Source organism: Balaenoptera borealis (genome assembly GCF_965194805.1).
Source record: "Balaenoptera borealis genome assembly, chromosome: 20".
Lineage (NCBI taxonomy): Eukaryota > Metazoa > Chordata > Mammalia > Artiodactyla > Balaenopteridae > Balaenoptera > Balaenoptera borealis.
The window spans coordinates 54,152,037-54,171,205 of NC_138879.1; the positions used below are offsets into that span (position 1 = coordinate 54,152,037).

At 41.4% G+C, this 19,169-nt stretch overlaps 1 protein-coding gene across 6 annotated transcripts in view; it reads right to left on the reverse strand.

The window, feature by feature from the left end:
* The window catches only part of STX8 (syntaxin 8), a 252,938-nt gene that overhangs the window by 224,906 nt on the left and 8,863 nt on the right, over nt 1-19,169 (reverse strand). For 5 of the 6 annotated variants that reach the window (XM_082372919.1, XM_082372918.1, XM_082372920.1 and 2 more), the window contains exons 3-4: nt 14,697-14,791; nt 5,886-5,996 (exon numbers count right to left, since the gene is read on the reverse strand). The exons of the other annotated variant lie outside the window; for it this stretch is intronic. In XM_082372919.1, the coding sequence (XP_082229045.1) occupies nt 5,886-5,996; nt 14,697-14,791 (206 nt within the window). The remainder of the gene's footprint in view (nt 1-5,885; nt 5,997-14,696; nt 14,792-19,169) is intronic. 6 annotated transcript variants of the gene reach the window in all.

Consider the following 19,169-nt stretch of genomic DNA (forward strand, 5'->3'; position numbering starts at 1 on the left):
CAATTCATGTCTACAACTGAATTCAGATCCTCAGAAGGCTAGGTCCAAGCAAGAGTTATTTGGGTATGGGAGGTTGGGGAAGGAAGGGGAGGCCTCAAAGGTGGGGATTTAGGGTGGAAAAAAAAAGGGGGGGGGCAAAAATAACACTCTGACATGGGCCGGTGGGTGAAATCAAAGACTGGAAACTCTGTCCTCAAATCTAAGACAGTCTGCTTCTAGCAATTTCCTTGACTTTAACCGGTGCTCGTGCACACACTCATCCACACACGTACTGCCTGCCTCGATCAAGCCTGCACTGCCGCCATCCTCCCTGATGAGCTGGGGTTGGGCAGTGCTATCTGGTGTTCATTTCACAGCCCTTGAGTAGATTTCCCAGGGCTTCCTCTACATAAGAATTTGAGAATGGTTTTACCTTGTATGCATTTCCTTACTGATCAGATTCTCCTAGAATATCTGTAGGACTTGCACTTTTTTGGACAGTTATGGGCTGAACTGTGTCCGTCCCCCCCATGCCCCCCCCCTCTGGCAAAACTCATTCATTGAGGTCTTAACCCCCAGTAATCCAGGATGGAACAATATTTGGAGATAAGTTCTTTAAAGAGGCAGTTAAAGTGAGGTCATGAGGGTGGGCCCTAATCCAGTAAGAAAAGGAAATTTGGACACGGACACACATGCGGGTACGACAGAGGAGAAGACAGAGAGGGAAAACAGCCATCTACAAGCCGAGGAGAGAGGCCTGGAACAGATCCTGCTGTCATGGCCCTCAGAAGGAACCAATTCTGACGGTGACACCTTAACCTTGGACTTCCAGCCACCAGAACTGTAAGAAAATACATTTCTGTTGTTTGAGCCACCGGTCCGTGGTACTTCATTACAGTAGCCCTAGCAAACTAATACAGACAGGTATACACAGACGTGGGTCCAGTGGGTCTAAAGCAATCCTAGCCCAACAAGGATTCACCAATAATTCATCTTCCAGGCCACCTACCATTCTCTTTCCTCTTTTTACCTCAATGACTTACGCACTCTCTTTACAGTGAGAAATATCTAATTGCCGCGCTGGTTTCTCATTCTTGGGCACATTCCATGGTGCCTGGAATGGACCATCACGGTCTGTTCTATCCATTTTACCTCATCAAGCCAACCCTCAGACGTCATGTCTCCTCTACAGGGCTCGCACACTTTTAAACTCTTCTGGAAGCTTATTCTGAATTACTCTAGATTTCTGTGTCTGAACAAATAAAACATATATGGTTCCCTCAAAGTTTCATCTTGAGAGCACGGAAATCAGCCTGGCCTGTTACCTTCATTATTTCAAACCTTCAGGAATTAGTTACCCCTGCTTCAGTTTCCCCTCAGGCTGGCCTTTCTGTCCCTGGGCAGCCCAACCATTCACCAATAAGCAACACCTGCAGGCCCACCAGGTGGATCAGCCTTAAATTAAACAGAGGGGGAGCAGGGGGCGTCCTGGTGATAGGACTTCAGAGGCCTTGGTGGGCCTCCATCCAAAACACCTCTGCTACTGACCTGCTAAATTCCCTAAAATCTTCCTACTGCGTCATTTACTTTGGGCTCAAGGAGGCTTCAGCTAAAATACGTCCCGGAAGGTAAGTCGCTGCCAGCATGGATTGCATTGCTAGAATGAATGTGCGACTGTTTACCATCAAGACCACAGCCAGCAAGCCGGGCACTGAGGAAAGGGACACAGGAGGAGCCGTGGGAGGTGAGAATGGGAGGCAGGAGAGCCAGGTGCAGAACATGAAACGAGACTGGTCGGGGAGGCCAGGTCCCCCTCAAGCACTCAGGGCTGGGACAGGAGGGACACGGGGTCTCCGGGAAACAGAGGAAGCGACAGGAGCTCGCTCCCCGCCTGAATAACATCTTGTAGTTGTAAAGGCTTGAGAGTTTACAAAGCCCTTCACGTTCCAATCACCTCACCTGGGTCCAAACAATGAAAGAGAGGCAGAACACACACACCCCCCGCCCCTTTTCAAGTCAATGATTCTGAAGCCCGGATGACTGGCTAGGAAGCAACAGAGCCGAGTCCTTCTAATTCCTGGTCCAGCTCTTCTTACGGTGCAACGGTTAAGAGTTCCCACCTGAAGACACACAGATCTAGAGGAAATCCAAACTCTGAGACTGATTAGTCTTAGAATCATGTGCAAGTTACCTGACCCCTCCAAGCCGCAGCTTCTCTCCTGTAAAGTGGGATGTTAGAAAGATCTGAGCGCAGGCCCGTACAGCTTAGCATAGTGTCCGGCGCACAGAAAACACGCAGATGTAAGCTGTTAGCGCTCATCTCTCTGACCCCGAGAGAGAAAGCAGTGGTTCTCACCCTGCCACCCACCCCCGAGGAGCCCCCCACCCCGCCCCCCCGTGTTACTGCTACCGAGGCCGCCCGCCAGACTACTCGTTCAGACTCTGCAAGTATATGGTCTGGATGCTTGTACTTTTTTTTTTAAGCCTCGTGGGTGATTCTGATGCTGAGTGCCACAATTAAGAACAAGTGATATAAAGCAGTATTTCAAGCTGGAAGGGGCATTCAAACCACCTGAGGATCTTGTTCACATGCAGATTCGATTCAGTAGGGCGGGGGTGGGGTCTGAGACTAATTTCTAAACACAAACCCAGGTGACGCTGAACCTACTGACCACGGCGTGCTTTAAACAGCAAAGAAACAGATTATCACACGAGAGAAGAGGGGTGACCAAAAAGATGGGGGTGACAAGCAGTACGAGTAATTTTGACATACTGAGATCTAGAGAAGTCATTCTGGCTTATACATGAGTTAACTTGAATTTTACGCTACCTAAAACAGCCTGTTTGTAGCCTATCAAACATACATTGTACACCTGTTTTTAATTACTAAAGAAAAGGGCGCACTGAGCAGAAGTAAAGACCGTCCATGTTAAAAAATAAAGATTAAAGGCCCCTCCTTCCTGGGACGCCAACGTTAGTCCTCCTCTGATAAGATTCCCTTCCCAGCTGCTAAGTCCATCCTGTACCTGCTGTACATATACCTCCTGGTGTGTTTTTTTGAGACCTTGAAGAAATGTATCCTTGACTTTAATGTTCTTTGTTCTGACAAGATATAAAACTGCTAAAAACCCTGCTTCTCTGGAGCTATTTCTCAGAGTGATCTGGGATTAGTCCTCAGTTTGGCTCAAATAAGACTCTTTTCTATTCTTATTATTTTTCGTCGACCCATGTGAGGGGGGGGACCAAAAATCAGCCATACCCCCCAGGAAGGCCCAAGGCCCAGACTCGGCGGCGACCCCCGCGCAGGCCGGACCTCGCCCGCTGCTAAGTCGCTCCTCTCCCTCTGCAGCCACGTCTGACAAGCCCGATATGGCCGAGATTGAGAAATCCGGTAAGTCGAAATTGAAAACAGAAACGAAAGAGAAAAAAACCACTGCCTTCTGGGGCTTCCCTGGTGGTGCAGTGATTGAGAGTCTGCCTGCCAATGCAGGGGGACACGGGTTCGAGCCCTGGTCTGGGAAGATCCCACATGCCGCGGAGCAGCTGGGCCCGTGAGCCACAATTACTGAGCCTGTGCGTCTGGAGCCTGTGCTCCGCAACAAGAGAGGCCACGATAGTGAGAGGCCCGCGCACCGCGATGAAGAGTGGCCCCCACCTGCCACAGCTGGAGAAAGCCCTCGCACAGAAACGAAGACCCAACACAGCCAAAAATAAATCAATTACTTAATAAAAAAAATAGTTTAAAAAAAAAAAAACCACTGCCTTCAAAAGAAACGACTGAATAGGAGAAGCGAGCAGGCGAGCCGTAATGAGGCGCGCGCCGCCAGCACGCACTGTACGTTCCACAAGCATTGCCTTATTTTACTTCTTTTAGCTGTTTAACTTCGTAAGATGCAAAGAGGTTGGATCAAGTTTAAATGACTGTGGTGCCCCTTTTCACATCAAAGAATGGGAAACTACTGACAACGAAGGCCGCGCCTGCCTCTCCCATCCAACCTGTCGGGCTGGCAGGGAAAGAAAAGAACTTGCATATTGGTGAAGGAGGAGGCTGGGTGGGAGGACAAGGAAATCTAGAATAAAGAGTAAACTGGTCCAAGGTGTCCTGCGGGCTGTAAAATGCAGTTTAATGAGTGCCATTTTTTGTTGTTGTTCAAATGATTTTAATTATTGGAATACACAATTTTTTTAAGATGCAAGTCAGTTTTAAAACCTGGGGAAAAAAGACCTAGGGCCCAAGTTGGCCCCTCAATATCATTAAACAACAATGAAGAGACACAGAGCCTGACACACAGGAGGCTCTCACCCAACAGTCACCGTCACTAGTCGTCAGAACGGCCACCTCCACGACAGAGGAGGATGTCCGTGTCTTCTCCTCCTCCAACCATCACCTCTACTTGGACCCTCCTCCTCTATGAAATTTGCTTCTCCCACCCCACAATACCTTTACTACATTTCTGGACTTCGATGTGAAGACCCGCCCTAACAGAGGGTACTCTCTCCTTGCCTTGGATCTCCTTGCTCAGCGGTTCTTTTTCACTCAGCCCTGAATCACCACCTTCACCCTCCCACTTCACTCCTGCATCCGCCAGAGCAGTGTCGGGCACCACGAAGGACCAGCCAGCTCACCGAAGGCCTCCGCGTCCACTTACAAACCGTGCCCAGGACACAACTCCTCCTTCCCTGACTCCTGGCTTTTATTCCTCCAAACGAACAGCTCCAAGGTTTCATCTAGCTTCCCGAATTTCATCGTTTCTTTCTACAAACCTTGGATCCCACGCTCCTGAGAAAGGCTAGGTCCGACACACAGCCGCTGCATCCTCTTCGGCTCACCCTTGGGCCGTGGTTTTTCAAGCCCGGCTGCAGATCAGAATCACCTGGGGCCCCTCTGTGACCACGCCCTCCACGCCCCCGGATTTAATTGTCTGAGGCTGAGCCTCGTTAAAAAAAAAAAAACACACACCCCCCCTGGGAAGCAGTATGACTCCTTACCAGGAACAAGCTGCCGCCCCACAACGAAGGGCATCATCGCCCCTCGTGGGGAAGGCGGGGAGAGGCGGGTTTTATCCTCATCTCACCTGTGATGGTTCCCACAATGATGTTAAGAGAGTTCTAGAAGCAGGGGGGGGAGGCCAGTTCTAAAGATGTTACAATTTATACTTCATTAACCTCAGCTGGGAAGGCCGGACCGCTTCTCTGGGTTCTTCCAGCAGAGCCGGGTACAGAGCAGCTGACAACGCTGGAGAGTGTGAATTACTCTCCGGCAAAGGACAGAGAGAAGAATCCAATGGCCCCACGCCTCTAATTCTATGAGCCACGGACTACAACCTTTAGGACACATTTTTATAACAAGTCAAGTAAAAAAAATCATTTTCAGGGACTTCCCTGGCGGCCCAGTGGTTAGGACTTCGCCTTCCAAAGCAGAGGGTGCCGGTTCGTTCGATCCCTGCTCGGGGAGCTAAGATCCCACGTGCCCCGTGGCCAAAAAACCAAAACATAAAACAGAAGCAATATTGTAACAAATTCAATAAAGACTTTAAAAATGGTCCACATCAAAAAAATCTTTAAAAACTCATTTTCCAACACAGATAAGAACATGACTTCCAGAGTTTAAAAGGCAGCTAACATAGGAGAAAGCTCAACCTAAAGAATGAAAAGACATTTTCTGACTTGTCTGTATTATACCTAAATAGCCTTCCTCCAAGATGGGATTCAGCTGAACATATCTGGTTTACTCAATCTAGAAATTTAATGAAAACTACATTGCATAGAAAATGACAGTCAAACCCTATAAATGAACAGACTATATATTTTACTAGTTAAAGAAATTAAGGCATTCAGGAAACAGCTGTAACCTCTGCAAATAAATTTCACCCACCACATAATCCCTGTAAAGGAAAACATCGTACCTGATGAGATCTGGTTCTGCACCCTCGTTCTTAAAGGATGTCAGAAGTAGTCTCTCTCGAGTTACAAGATCATCCAAAAGGTTTTGTCTTCGGTCTCCTTCCAGCTGTGTTCTGCAGGCATCTCGTTAAGGTCCAAGAGCAGGTGAATTACCTCATTTGACCTATTATGTTATTAAGTGAGCTCTCCAAGTCAGAAAGGACTGTTACAGACTCTGATCAACCCTACCCAGAAGAGGCCTGAACCAACCTTCTCCTCCTGCTCTAACCTCAGACTTCACTGATCCTTCCAGTAAAGGACCTGGACAGAACCATCGCAGAGGGACTTACAAACACTGACACAGTTCCACCACACGAGATACTTCACGGAGAAATACAGTTGGTAAACACGATTTTCCTCCCAGCGGCCAACCCTGAAATGTCCTTCCTCTCAACGGGGCAATGTGACTCAGGGAGTCATCAGGCTTTGAGTTTTAGGTCACAGTGGTCAAGGGTTTTTCCTAGACACTAATACCCTAAGATACTCTGCTAAAAAAGGAAAAAGGGAAAGAAAATGTTGCCCCCTTTCTTCCATGTTAATGAACACCTATTAACACACCTGGAATATATTTTGTAAAGGGCTACTTTATGCAACAGATTTGCTCTAAAAAGCTGTTACCATCAGCTTATTAAACACATTGCAGGAGCTTTAATTCTAAACAAAATTACAAAGAAATAATCGTATTTTAATGTGTTAATCTACTAAGCATGCTCGACTAGGAGTCCAAAGGCCTGCTAGTCCTATTTTGATCATTTCCTATGATCCTGAACCAATTACTTCACCTTTTTGAATTTGTTTCGTTATATGGCACCCAGATAATCTCTCACACCTGTTCCGGCACAATCCGTGGCCACAGTTTTCCTGGTTCCAGTAAAAGAGTGAGACTACTGCTTTGGATTTCTGGATTTACAGATACTTGTCCTTTCAAGAGGGGATATTAAACCCTGCATTTAGGCCCCAGAAGTTTGAGAACTTGGCAGAATCAAGTAAGTTTCCCTGGGTGGGAAAACCACGGCCCAGTGAATCTACTTTTGTTGATAATTTTGAATAGAAAAAGCTGGCCAGCTAGCAAAAAAAGCAAATAAACCCATCAAAAATGTTCCCCAGTAACAGATATTAGTTAGAAAAATCATAAGTACCCCCCAAACCAATGTAACTAAGGAGTGTTAGTGACTTTGAATACTTAAAAAATAATAATGGATACATTCTCTCAACATTCCAGAATGCCACGCTTTCCTGAGAAAAATGACTACCATCGCTTTTCCCTTTCCTGCTTGACTACAGGCATTAAGAGCCCATCTTGGAAACCATGAAGTAGCATATGTAACTAAGAAACAGTGAGCCTAAGTCCTTCCTCTGTACTAATAAAAGGGCCAAATATTGGCCTTCTGATCAATGCAACGCCAAGAATAAATATCAATGTGTTTCAAATCAGTGGCAAATTGCCAATAAAGCAGAAGACTCTTCTATCTAAAAAGCGCTCCTGGGGGTGGGGAGAGACAGAACCTATGTCATGAATCATACAGGACAAAACTGAATTTTAATCATGGAAAACTATTAACTATATCACAATGCTGATTAGCTTTGTCTTCTGTTCTACGCTTAACCTACTCTGGCCATCTGTGGTTTTGTTGGGATTTTAGTTATCCAACCATCCAAGCAAGCATAAGCTGAATGATAATCCAATATTACAATTAAGCACAGATCTGACTGGCTCAGGGGTTTAAACAGAAAAAGTAAAATCACATATCGTTAGAAGACGACTTTGGAGAACTTTCTAATACTCTTAGAGTAAGGAAGATCTTTCTAGTCAAGAATGAAAACCCAGAGGCCATTAAGGAAACACTGAATCTGGCTCTATAAAAATTTTAAATATCTGCAAAATAAAATTACAAGTGACAAATTAATAGTGGCAAATTTTAAAACAGCAAAGGATATTAACAGGGCATAGAAAAACTAAACAACAATAATGCTAATCAAATGAAAAAAAATGCAGTTTCACATTAGTAAAAGAAATGCAAATTGAACCATGCTATCACTTTCACCCATCAGGTAAGAAACTACGACAGGACGGTTCTGGAAAGGGGCAAGGAACCAAGCACTCTCAGACATCCTTGGTGGGAATGGAAATGGGTTCAACCAATTGCCACACTGCCTTCCATATACATAACAAAATTTAAAAGGCACATTCTTTCAACAGGAATTTCTCCTACAGATATCTTCACATGTCTATACAAAGATGTAGGAACAAAGATGTTCACTGCAGCATTATTTATAATAGCCAAATATTGGAAACATTCTAAGGTCCGTCAATAAGGAACTAGCACACCTCTACAATGGTATGTTTTGCAGCCCCAGAAAAAGAGAGAGAGAGAGAAGAGGAAAGCTCTTTATGTATCGATGATAATGATAGTTAACATTTCTGAGCACTTACTAAGTGCTACATAAGTTATTTGGTATGGAGTAATCTCCAAAATAGTGTTAAACAAAAAAGCAAAAAGCAGCAGCAAAGAGCTAAACAGTGAATAGTATGCTCCCACTGCACACATTAAAAAAAAAAATCAGAGAAACATATATGTTTGTGTATACACTTAAAATTTATGGAAGGATGCACAGAGTTGCCTCTAAGGAAAGGGAACTGGGGATTCAGGGTATAAGGGAGACTTACTTTCCATCCAATATTGTTTTGGACTGTTTGACTCTATCAAATGCTCATTAACAAAAAATTTCAGAACCAAACGTATAATATGATCCCTCTGTAGTCAAAAGCATTTTATATTTACATGTGTATATATTTGTTCATGCCTAGAAAAGTCTGTGATGACAGGTACCAACCACCAACCCATTAACTGTGAAAGAATGAGCTGAAATAGGATGGGGATGGGGAAGAGAGAGAAGAGTCATTGGTTAAAAATAAGAACTATACAGGTAGAAAGTACTTTTTTAATAAAAACAATATAGGCAAGTTTTAAATTTAGCAGATATTAGATATAAACTAGTTGAGAATAAATTAACAATCAAAGAACATCAATTTTAGGAGCAATAAAACTTGGTGATTATGTTTTGAAGATTAGTAAGTGGAGAAGAGAATCACAGACAGCTGATGCTAGAAGAGGCCTATCCGAGTCTCTTGTTCTTCTGACCAGGAAACCAGGGCCCCGTGCAGCTGGTAACGGCAATAGTGGGCTAGAGCCCAGCTCTTTCCAGTCTAAGTCAGGGCTTTCCTACCACCTCGCGTGGGGCCTGACCACCAAACGTTCCAGGGGCTCCTCCACCCTGAGGCCCCCAGTGCTGCTCACTTAACTGCCACTTCTTAGCACCCTGTTAATAACAACACCGGTAATATTAATTCAGAACATTCCCAGAGACTCCCTGTAAATCCGGGACAACTGGAAAACTGTCCAGTTAGGAGCACTCACTTTACCTCTTTGTTCTGTTTTTATTTTAATCTATTGAGAGAACACAGCATAAGGAGATGGGGGGGAGGGTAGAGGAGGTTGAAGAGAATAAACGGATGCACAGCCCTTCTGCATAGCACGCTTACTGTACAGAAGTTGTTGTTCACGAGAGGTCAAAGAATCGTCTAGGCAGTGGTGACACTGCACAGATGTGGTCTCATGGGAGTTGGGGGAAGCGAGGACAGGGGAAGGAAGGACAAGTAGAACACAGGGCACAGTCAGTAGCCAGAGCTGGGACCTCCTCTTCCACCAACGTGGTGAATAACCAAGGAAGAAGGTCAGAGAACAGACGAATAAGGAAACAGAAGAGCTAGCTACCATAGTACTTTTTCATCGGCTAGGCTGATTTTACACGTAATTATAACCAGTTTATGGCAATGCAACGCTGCAAATGAAACTGGGTCCTGATTTCGTATCACCAATACCCATGACCAACGTGCCTCAGCCCAGCTTCTCTGCTATAACCTGGGAAGCACTTCTAACATACGATGGAGTGGGCTGAAGATGGTGCTGGACCCAGGGGACACCTCACCCCCACTCTAGCTCCTGGAGTTTCTCCTTGTTTGGTAGAAGGCTTAAGAATTTAGGCAAGTCTTATGTGCAAATTAATTGCTCTGGAGAAGCATAATTACTTCCCACTGCCACAAGAAGGACTGCACAGAGACAGTTTAAGGTCTCAGAGGTTAGAAGATTTTTCTGGCTCACATAGTACTTCATCCCTTTCATTTTACTATTTTTTTTAAGTTAACAAACTCTGCTGAATATCCATTATGTACCTGGCCAGGTCCTTATCTTCCTCAAAGCACTGATCATATTTTGCAAATAGTATCTTAATACTATCACTATCTGTGTGCTTTGATATACCCTTCTTACTTGATTATAAACTCCATAAAAGGACTACCTGTAAATTCTCCAAGATGGCTGTAATTTTAACAATGATAAAATACTAAGTAGCAGCTAATCCTCGAGGAGGTCTTACTTTATGTGAAACACCTTCTATGCATACAATTTAATCCTCCCAACAATCCCATAAGCCGGGTGTACTTTGATTATCCTTATTTCACAAATGAGAAAACAGGCACAAAGAAGTAACTTGCCCACAAAGGGTTAATAACTATCTTTTATTTAACACCCACAATTATGGGGGTGGCTTGTCCTGTGAGATGCTTTAAATATATTTTCTTCAACTTTCACAACAACCTGCAAAACAAGTATGATTATTCCTACTCTACAGGTTAATGAAACTAAGGTCAAGAAAGGCTACAAAAAAAAAAAAAAAAAAAAAGGCTACGTTGCTCTCTGGCCTTGGGGAAGTGGTGGAGCTGGTCTTCCACCTCAGTTCTGTCTGGCTCCAAAGCCAGTGTTGTTCCCAGTATTCCAACGGTGCCCAGACTTTTGGATTTCATGGAGCAGAAATATTTCCAAACAAACTGCGGGGATGGTGATGGGGGGGATTTATACAGACCAATTATACATTTTGCCATCTATGGACATTCCAAAACCCACAACAGACAAAACTCTCATCTACCTTTACTATCATGGTGAAAAAGCAAGCAGATGTTAATACCCAAAACTAGGGAGAACCATGTAAACAGACTATAAATCAGAAAATTTCTACTGAAATAAAAATTATCTTGTCCTTATTTTTCTCACAATAGCAGACACCAGTGAAAACTGTCATGGCCAGGTGCAGTGTTTTAGAACCACTTCACCTCCACTGGAGCCCCGAGGGGCTATCCCTAAAATCTATCCAGTGAGCCTCTCCACACCTACATGTATCCAGGTTTGTTACACAGTGACTGGGGCATCTATCCTGCCATCTACCTATCTGTCTACGCATCTTTTTTTCCCCCCAAAAATACAAAGTGGAACAGAGTTATTTATGGATTTTAAAAAAGTATTTCTAGGGAATTCCCTGGTGGTCCAGTGGTTAGGACTCGGTGCTTTCAGTGCTGGGGGCCTGGGTTCAATCCCTGGTCAGGAAACTAAGATGCCACAAGACGTATGGCACGACCAAAAAATAATAATTATTACTATTTCTACAGGACTTCTCCCAAGAAAGCAAAATACCTTTTGATACTGAACCCCTCTGTAAAGTGATTTTTTAGAATTCTTTTTAAAGTACTAAAAGTGCTGCCTTTGAAAAACCCAACAAAAAGACAAGCTTCACTTAAAGCTAATTCTAAGAATAATTTTAGTATTACCTGAAATTTCCTATGCGCCCTCCTGTAAACACACCTTTTCTCAGCTGGTGAGGCCATCATAATCCCCATCTCCAAGAAGTACTGTGAACAGAAGTTAATGTTTTCCAGCAATTTTCAACCCTCTGGCTGCAGGACTTTCAATTATGAATTGCAAGTTAACCAATTCGAAAGCATGCCACTTTCATTTTAATTTCACATTTATTCTTGCCAGAGAAAAGTACTTTTTCAGGAAAGAGCAGTAACATCTTAGGCCTAACCTCCCAGAATTTAACTGTTTGGAAGGCATTTTCATAGGACTTATCTTTCTGGCAACTCCTAGTGTTCTCTGGAAAACTTCACGAATGCAGAAAGGCATAAATTTATTAAGTAAGGTACCATAAACTCAACTACCCAACACAGTAAGGAAATGTGGTTTTCAAATAGTCACGTTAAAAAAGTCACCCAACATTAATTATGCCTCAAGGAAAAGGATTAAAAAGTCACTCTCCTGGCGATTTATGGACACAAATTTTTCTAAGAATTACAACATCATAAAGTATACCTAATAAACCACAGTGAAGACTGTTTAATCTTTCTGATGATTAAGAAGGGTCTTGAGGATTTGCATTATAAACAAGATTTGTCTTGGCATTACAGCAACATGCCAAGTCATAGGGAACTCTAGTTGAAGACAGGCCACGTGACAGCGGACTGTATTCTATCACTAAAGTAGAATTCAGCTTTTAAACAAGTGGCTTTGGGTTCAGACAGCCCTGCATTGGAATCCTAGCTTTCCATTTCTTAGCAGTGGGGTCTGGGCAAGTTACTTAAGCTCTTAAATATTCTTCTCCTCGGTGTGAAAAAATTCCTCTGCTGGAATGCTGTCCTTTCTTTCCAACTTCATCAGTGACTTGAGGTGCAAGTTTACCTTGGCCTCAATACCTCTTTTGTAAAGAAGGGAATGAACCACCCAAACAACTTCATAATATGAGGTTACTAGGCCTGACAAGTTGCTATCTGATGCGTCTTAAATCTGGATGACAGCTGCCACAGAATTATCCTATATGTTTGGGAAGAGGAAGGTCAGGGAAAGGGAAGATGTGAGGAAGAAGAGGGGAATTAAATAGAGGCCTTCGTAACGTAGAAGCTACCTCCTTTCCATTCCATCTAAGAAATGGTCTCCCTGAAAATACAGAGGTTCATGAGTGCCCCCATGGGGTGGATTATCGGAATTCCACCCCTAGTCTTGGTTGCTGTTCCAGTAGAAATAGACCCAATTATTTGAAAAAAATAATTAGATTTTAAAGAAAGCTGTTATATTCCAGACGAGTTTTTGATTTCTCCTGGGAAATTCTAAATTATTCACATGATGGTCCTTAAATATTTTCATAAATATTTCATATTTTCATAGTATTTAATAACTCTGGTGTTTCCAAATGCCTGGTGTTTCATTCAGCAAATTCTGAGATCACCACAAAACCAGAGTCTATGAGACTTCAAAATATGGTCAGACTGCAAGCATTTAGAAGAACAAAGTCAATTATTACTGTAGCGTGCTTGGTACCCCCCATAATTAATAACTAGCAGAAATTATTAATAGAAAAAAGTAAAAGTTATTAATTTATATCTTCTTGCCCTATAGGTTTTGCACATAAATATTATAAGATGAATAATAATCAGTTACCTGTTAGCAAATAAAGTTATTAATATTATACTGGGAAACAATATTTAACTACGTTTCTAATACATGCGATTTAGGTAATATTAAAATGAGTTTGCACACCTTGATCCCATGTGCAGAATTCCAAGTACTTAGTACTGAAAGTGGAGAACACAGCTCTGCCAACTTGAGGTCTATATATTAAGACTTGTGCATTTTGATAAAATAAAAACTCCTTATATAATAGACTGTGCAGTAACAAATGATGCCAGATGGAGGGTAAAGTTACAAACTAAACGTATCAGAGTATTCCAACTGTGTTAAAAATAAGGGCCCAATTGTTTACTGAAATAAAACTTATATTTAAAACCTTAGTGTTTTAATAAGTGCACACTGGAAATCATGCAACTATCTAAACCAGCCTCCCTGGTGACATACAGTGGTGATACTTGGAGAAAAATATTTTTTAAAACATCTTCTATTGTTTTATCTAAAAAGCTATATTCCTACATTTTCCCACGTTTAAAATTGGGCAATAACAACCATTTCCCAAGGTACCAAAGTCTGGTACAAACCAAAGACAATGGAAAGGATTGGTAAGAGAGGACCAGTTTGAGGTCAGTTTTAAACTCGGATTTAAAGGATTAGTTTATGTAACAGGTCAAGTGTATTTTCCTAAATTGATCAGATTATGAATTTCTAAAAAAAAAAGAAAGAAAGAAAGAAAGAAAATATTTTGGGGAGTTCCCTGGCGGTCCAGTGGTTAGGACTCCACACTTTCACTGCCGGGGCCCGGGTCGGATCCCTGGTTAGGGAACTAAGATCCCACAAGCCACTGCATGGCGCGGCCAAAAAAAAAAGAAAGAAATATTTCAATTCTTCACATTGTTGGTGGGAGGCTGAGGTGATGACAAAACTTGCTTCAGGCAAGTGTCTCCCACCCCCCAAAACTCCCAAAACAGGGGTACTGTCTGGACCTCTAGAACAACAAGGCAAAGAAGTCACATCTCAATAATCTACATAATCGGGGGGAAAAAATGCATCGTTTCTACTGGTACTGGCTTCTCAGAAAAGAAAACGAATCGTTCAAAACTCTGGGAACTACAGAAGCAGAATCACAACTCAAGGGTGTCATGGAAGTTCTCCTGCTGGACCACCTTCAAGGCAGTCTAGACAGGTAGCAACATGGGGCTCGGTGTAAATACAGCACTGACAGAAAGCATGAGCTTCCTGCACTATTAAGGTTACACCCAACTAAGTTAATTCCTGCCGTGTGTCTTGCTACGCCAGCATATTCACTGTAAAACATGTAACAGATGCTTAAAATAGAAATTGAGATTATAGGCAATATTTTGGAAACCAGGTCTTCCTCAAGCTGTGGAAAAATCTGGGTGGCCCAGATTCCTTCCTTTCTTAAAATAAGACTGCTTGTCCTCCCACTCTAGCAAGAGGTGGAAATGTTTACATGGATACATCTGATGTGTTGACACAGCTCTTAGCAATAAGTCCTTCAAAAGGGCGATCTTTTCCTTCAGTTTCTGCAACAAAGCTCTGATTGTCACGGTAAGCTGAAAAGAAAAGAACACAGCCTGAGTATGCTAGTCCAGAGGTGTGAGGTCTCCTAAAAATATCATGTAAACGCTGCTTTACAAACTATGATTCAATCAAGGAAGGGCTGCAACGACAACCTCAGGGTTGTACGGGATCTTAACAGTCACCTGGGCCAGCCACCCACCTAAGGCTCATACCCAGCCCTATGACCTGACCAGCTGGTAAGCCAGTCCATACCTGAACCCTGACATTGACTGGAAACTGTCACTTTGCTCTCACAATCAGCTGAATTGTGTCCCTTGAGCATCTACCCTCGGATCCTATTTGTCTACCTCGGAGCCACGCAGGAAATTGCATGTCCCCAGTCTTTGTTCACCAGCAAGAGCCCCACGGTTCCCTCAACCATGCTGCAAAGAACAAGACGTCAAGTCCCACTGCCATCCCGGCCAGGCCTCCCTAAACACACTGGTATACTTACAACCCACTGAAAGTTTTACAGCAGGGTGTCCTTTTTATACAAGAGGAATGTTGACCACATAGGACTCTTTTTCCAGGAGGTGTGAATTTTCTCCAATTTACAAACCCAGAGTAAAGTTTTGTTTGTGACTCTAAGTGCTGCCTTAAAGGATGGTGGAGAGGTGGGGAGGAAGCCTCTTAGGAATTTAAAAATATGAAAAATAGAATCGCCCACGTAAAGTAAACATAGTCAACCACGGATATAATCGGAGATATGTTTAAAGAGGCACTCTCACAAGTTTGCTACCTTGTTAAAAGAAGCAATTATACAACTGCAGTGGAAGCAGGGGCTCTCTCCTTAGATTAGCAGGGTCACATAAGGAAAATACAGCGCAACAGCAGAGGCTGGCCAAGGGCTACACACATCAAGCAACCCTCAAAGGTATCAGCAGCCAAGAAAAATCTCACCTTAACTATTCTAATACCTCTGGGAACCACAGAAGAACCACCCACAACGTTTATGGGGAAACGCCAAGGAAAGCAGATCCCTCCTCATTCAAGAAGTAAAGAGCAAAACAAACAAACAAATGAACAAAAGAACAACAAACACACACACACACACACACACACACACCAGGTCTAAGAAGAATCTACGAAATTAAAGATCAAAAGCATTCAACAGATGAAAGAATATGTAGCCATTAAAAAGTATGACTGGGGACCTCCCTGGCGGTCCAGCGGTTGACACTTCATGCCTCCAATGCAGAAGGCGCGGGTTCAATCCTTGGTCGGGGAACTAAGATCCCACATGCGGCGCAGCACGGCCAAAAAAAAAGTATGACTGAAATCTGTATTTGTTAACATAGAAAGATACCCATCATAATTTATTAAAAGAAAAAGAAATCAAGTCATAAAAAGAAGTGTCATCCACATAGAGAAAAAACAACCCAGGACCTAAAGACATCAAAACATCAAGGGTAGTTATCTCTAAGTAGTGGGATTTCTTAATATTTTATAAGAAAACTATTACTTTCATAATCAGAAGAAATTTCCCATTATGATAATTTAACAGAAGCTTTCCAAAGCATAGAAAAGGATGGAAAGCCTAATTCATATTTTAAGCTAACACAACCCTGGTAACAAGCGCTGACAGAGATAACAGAAAAAAAGAAACTACTTGCCAATCTCCCTTAAGGATTATAAATGTAAAAGTCTTTAAAAAATTTTAGCAAAGCAAATTCAGAATTACATTAAAAATGACAATATACCATCACCAAGTAGAATTTATCTGAGTAATTTAAAAATGGTTTGATGTTAGAAAATCTAATAATAAAGCTAACACTGTTAATTACTAAAAACAGACTAAACATATGATTAATACAGCATGGGAGAAATTAATTAAAAACAAAACAAAAACAAAGAAAACTAAAAATCAGTCAGTCTGCCTTAACTACAATATTATTTAACTTTGGTCTAGAAGTTCTAACCAACATGATAAGACAAGTTAAAGAAATACATAAGGGCTGGAAAGAAGGAAATGAAATTATCATTATTTGCAGATTGATAATAGTCTGTTTGGGAAAGTTAAGAGGATCACCTAAAAGATGACTAGAAACAGATAAAGAATTCAGGACGGTGATCAATCACAAAATGAAAAAATCTAGGGCATTCCTAAATTCAAGTAATAGGGAGAACTTTTAAAAATTATTTTAAAACATCATTAGCAATATCAACAAAATCTAAAAAATATCTAGAACAGTGCCTGGTGTATAGTAACTGCAGGAAATACTGCTGATGGAATGAGTGAAAAGGAAACACTCAATACTGCAAAAATGTAAATGCTCCCCAGTTTAGTCTATAAATATACTACACATCTACCCAAAATCCTATTTGGAGTCCTTTTATTGGAGAGGAGGTGGTAACTGAGGCACAGCACAAAATTCTTTTTAATAAAGCTATGCAAAACTGCTCTAAAAGGAGGATAAATGAAGGGAAATATAGAAAGATCACGGACATGTGTAACAAAGGGGGCCTTAAACAATTAGATATTAAATCTTTACAAAAAACTACAAGAGTATGATGCTGGCAGTTACCAATGGCTTCATTAGTGCAACAGAAAAGAAGGTCCAGAAACAGTGCAGTTGTGTAAGAACTTAGTGAATGAAATATGGACTATTTCGTATTTGGGGGGGATTAATAATTTAGCAATTGGGAAAAAAATTAGATGCCTACAATACACGAAATAAATTTCAAATATTATAAAGATTTATGTGTTTTAAAAAAGATAAAAAAGAGGAGAAAAGCTTAACGAAAATTTAGATAATTAGGAAAAGTATTTCTATAATCCCTGGGTGTGAAAGGCCTTTCTAAGCATTACCTCCCCTTCTCCTATAAGAAAAGGCCATAAATAAAAATAGTGATAATTTCAAATAAAATTTTTAAAAAGTGTATATATATTTTAAAGTATTTATAAAATCAAAATCCAAATTAATAGAAAAAATATTTGTACCAAATATGCCAGATCAAAGCTTAATCAAAGCTTAGTTAACATATATATAAGGAACACTTGGAAATTAAGAAATAATAAGCTAGGTTAAGGACATGTATATAACAGGCAATTCACAAAGGAAGAAATACAAACATCCAATAAATATATGAAAAGACGTTCAATGGCATAAGTGATTTTAAGAATGCATATTAAACTCTTGTATACTTTCACCTAACAGAGAAAGATTTTTTTAAAAAATGAATCAGAATTGGTGTAGAAATGTGACTCTGAGACATTTTCAAAATGCTTAAATTTTATAAAACCTAAATCCAGAAATCCTACATTGAGGAATTTATTCTAACCTGGGCAATAATTCAGCCATATTGAAAACTCATTTTTATAATTAGAAACAATCTACGCCTTCCCTGGTGGCGCAGTGGTTACGAATCCGCCTGCCAACGCAGGGGACACGGGTTCGAGCCCTGGTCCAGGAAGATCCCACATGCTGCGGAGCAACTAAGCCCGTGCGCCACAACTACTGAGACTGCGCTCTAGAGCCCGCGAGCCACAACTACTGAGCCCGCGTGCCACAACTACTGAAGCCCGCGCACCCTAGAGCCCGTGCTCCACAAAAAGAGAAGCCACCGCAATGAGAAGCCTGCGAACCGCAAGAAAGAGTAGCCCCCGCTCACCGCAACTAGAGAAAGCCCGTGCGCAGCAATGAAGACCCAACACAGCCAAAAATAAAAAAATAAAATAAAAAATAAAATAAAAAAAAATAAATTAAAAAAAAAAAAAAACTGTAAATGAAAGAAACAATCTAATAATCCAAGAAGATGATACTGGTTAAATGGATCAGGGATCTAAATGTAAAAAAATGAAACCATACATTTACTAGAAGAAAACATAAATATATTCCTTTATAACCTACAACTAGCAAAAGCTATGAATGAAAATACAGAAGCAATTAAAAATTGATAGTCAACTTCATTTAAAAAAAACTAAAACTTTCACATGACAGAAGCTACCATAAGCAAAGTCAAGCAACAAATGATAAAGGAGAGGAAATAATTACAATATATCACAAAGAGCTAATCTCCCTAATATATGAGGAGCTCTTAAATATTAAAAAGACCAACAATCCAATAGAAAAAATGGGCAAAAGATAAGAAGTTAGTTTACAGAATATATACATAGTACTTAAGAATGTGAAAACATACTTCACTTGATTCAGAGTATGAAAAACGCAAATTTAAAACTATACTGGAAGGTGAGGGAGAGGTACAAACTTCCAGTTATAAAGTAAGTCAAGGTGATGTAATGTACAGCATAGGGAATATAGTCAATAATATTGTAATAACTTCATATGGTAACAGATGGTAACTAGACTTATCTGATGATCATTTTGTAATGTACAGAAATATCAAATCACTATGCTGTATACCCAAAAC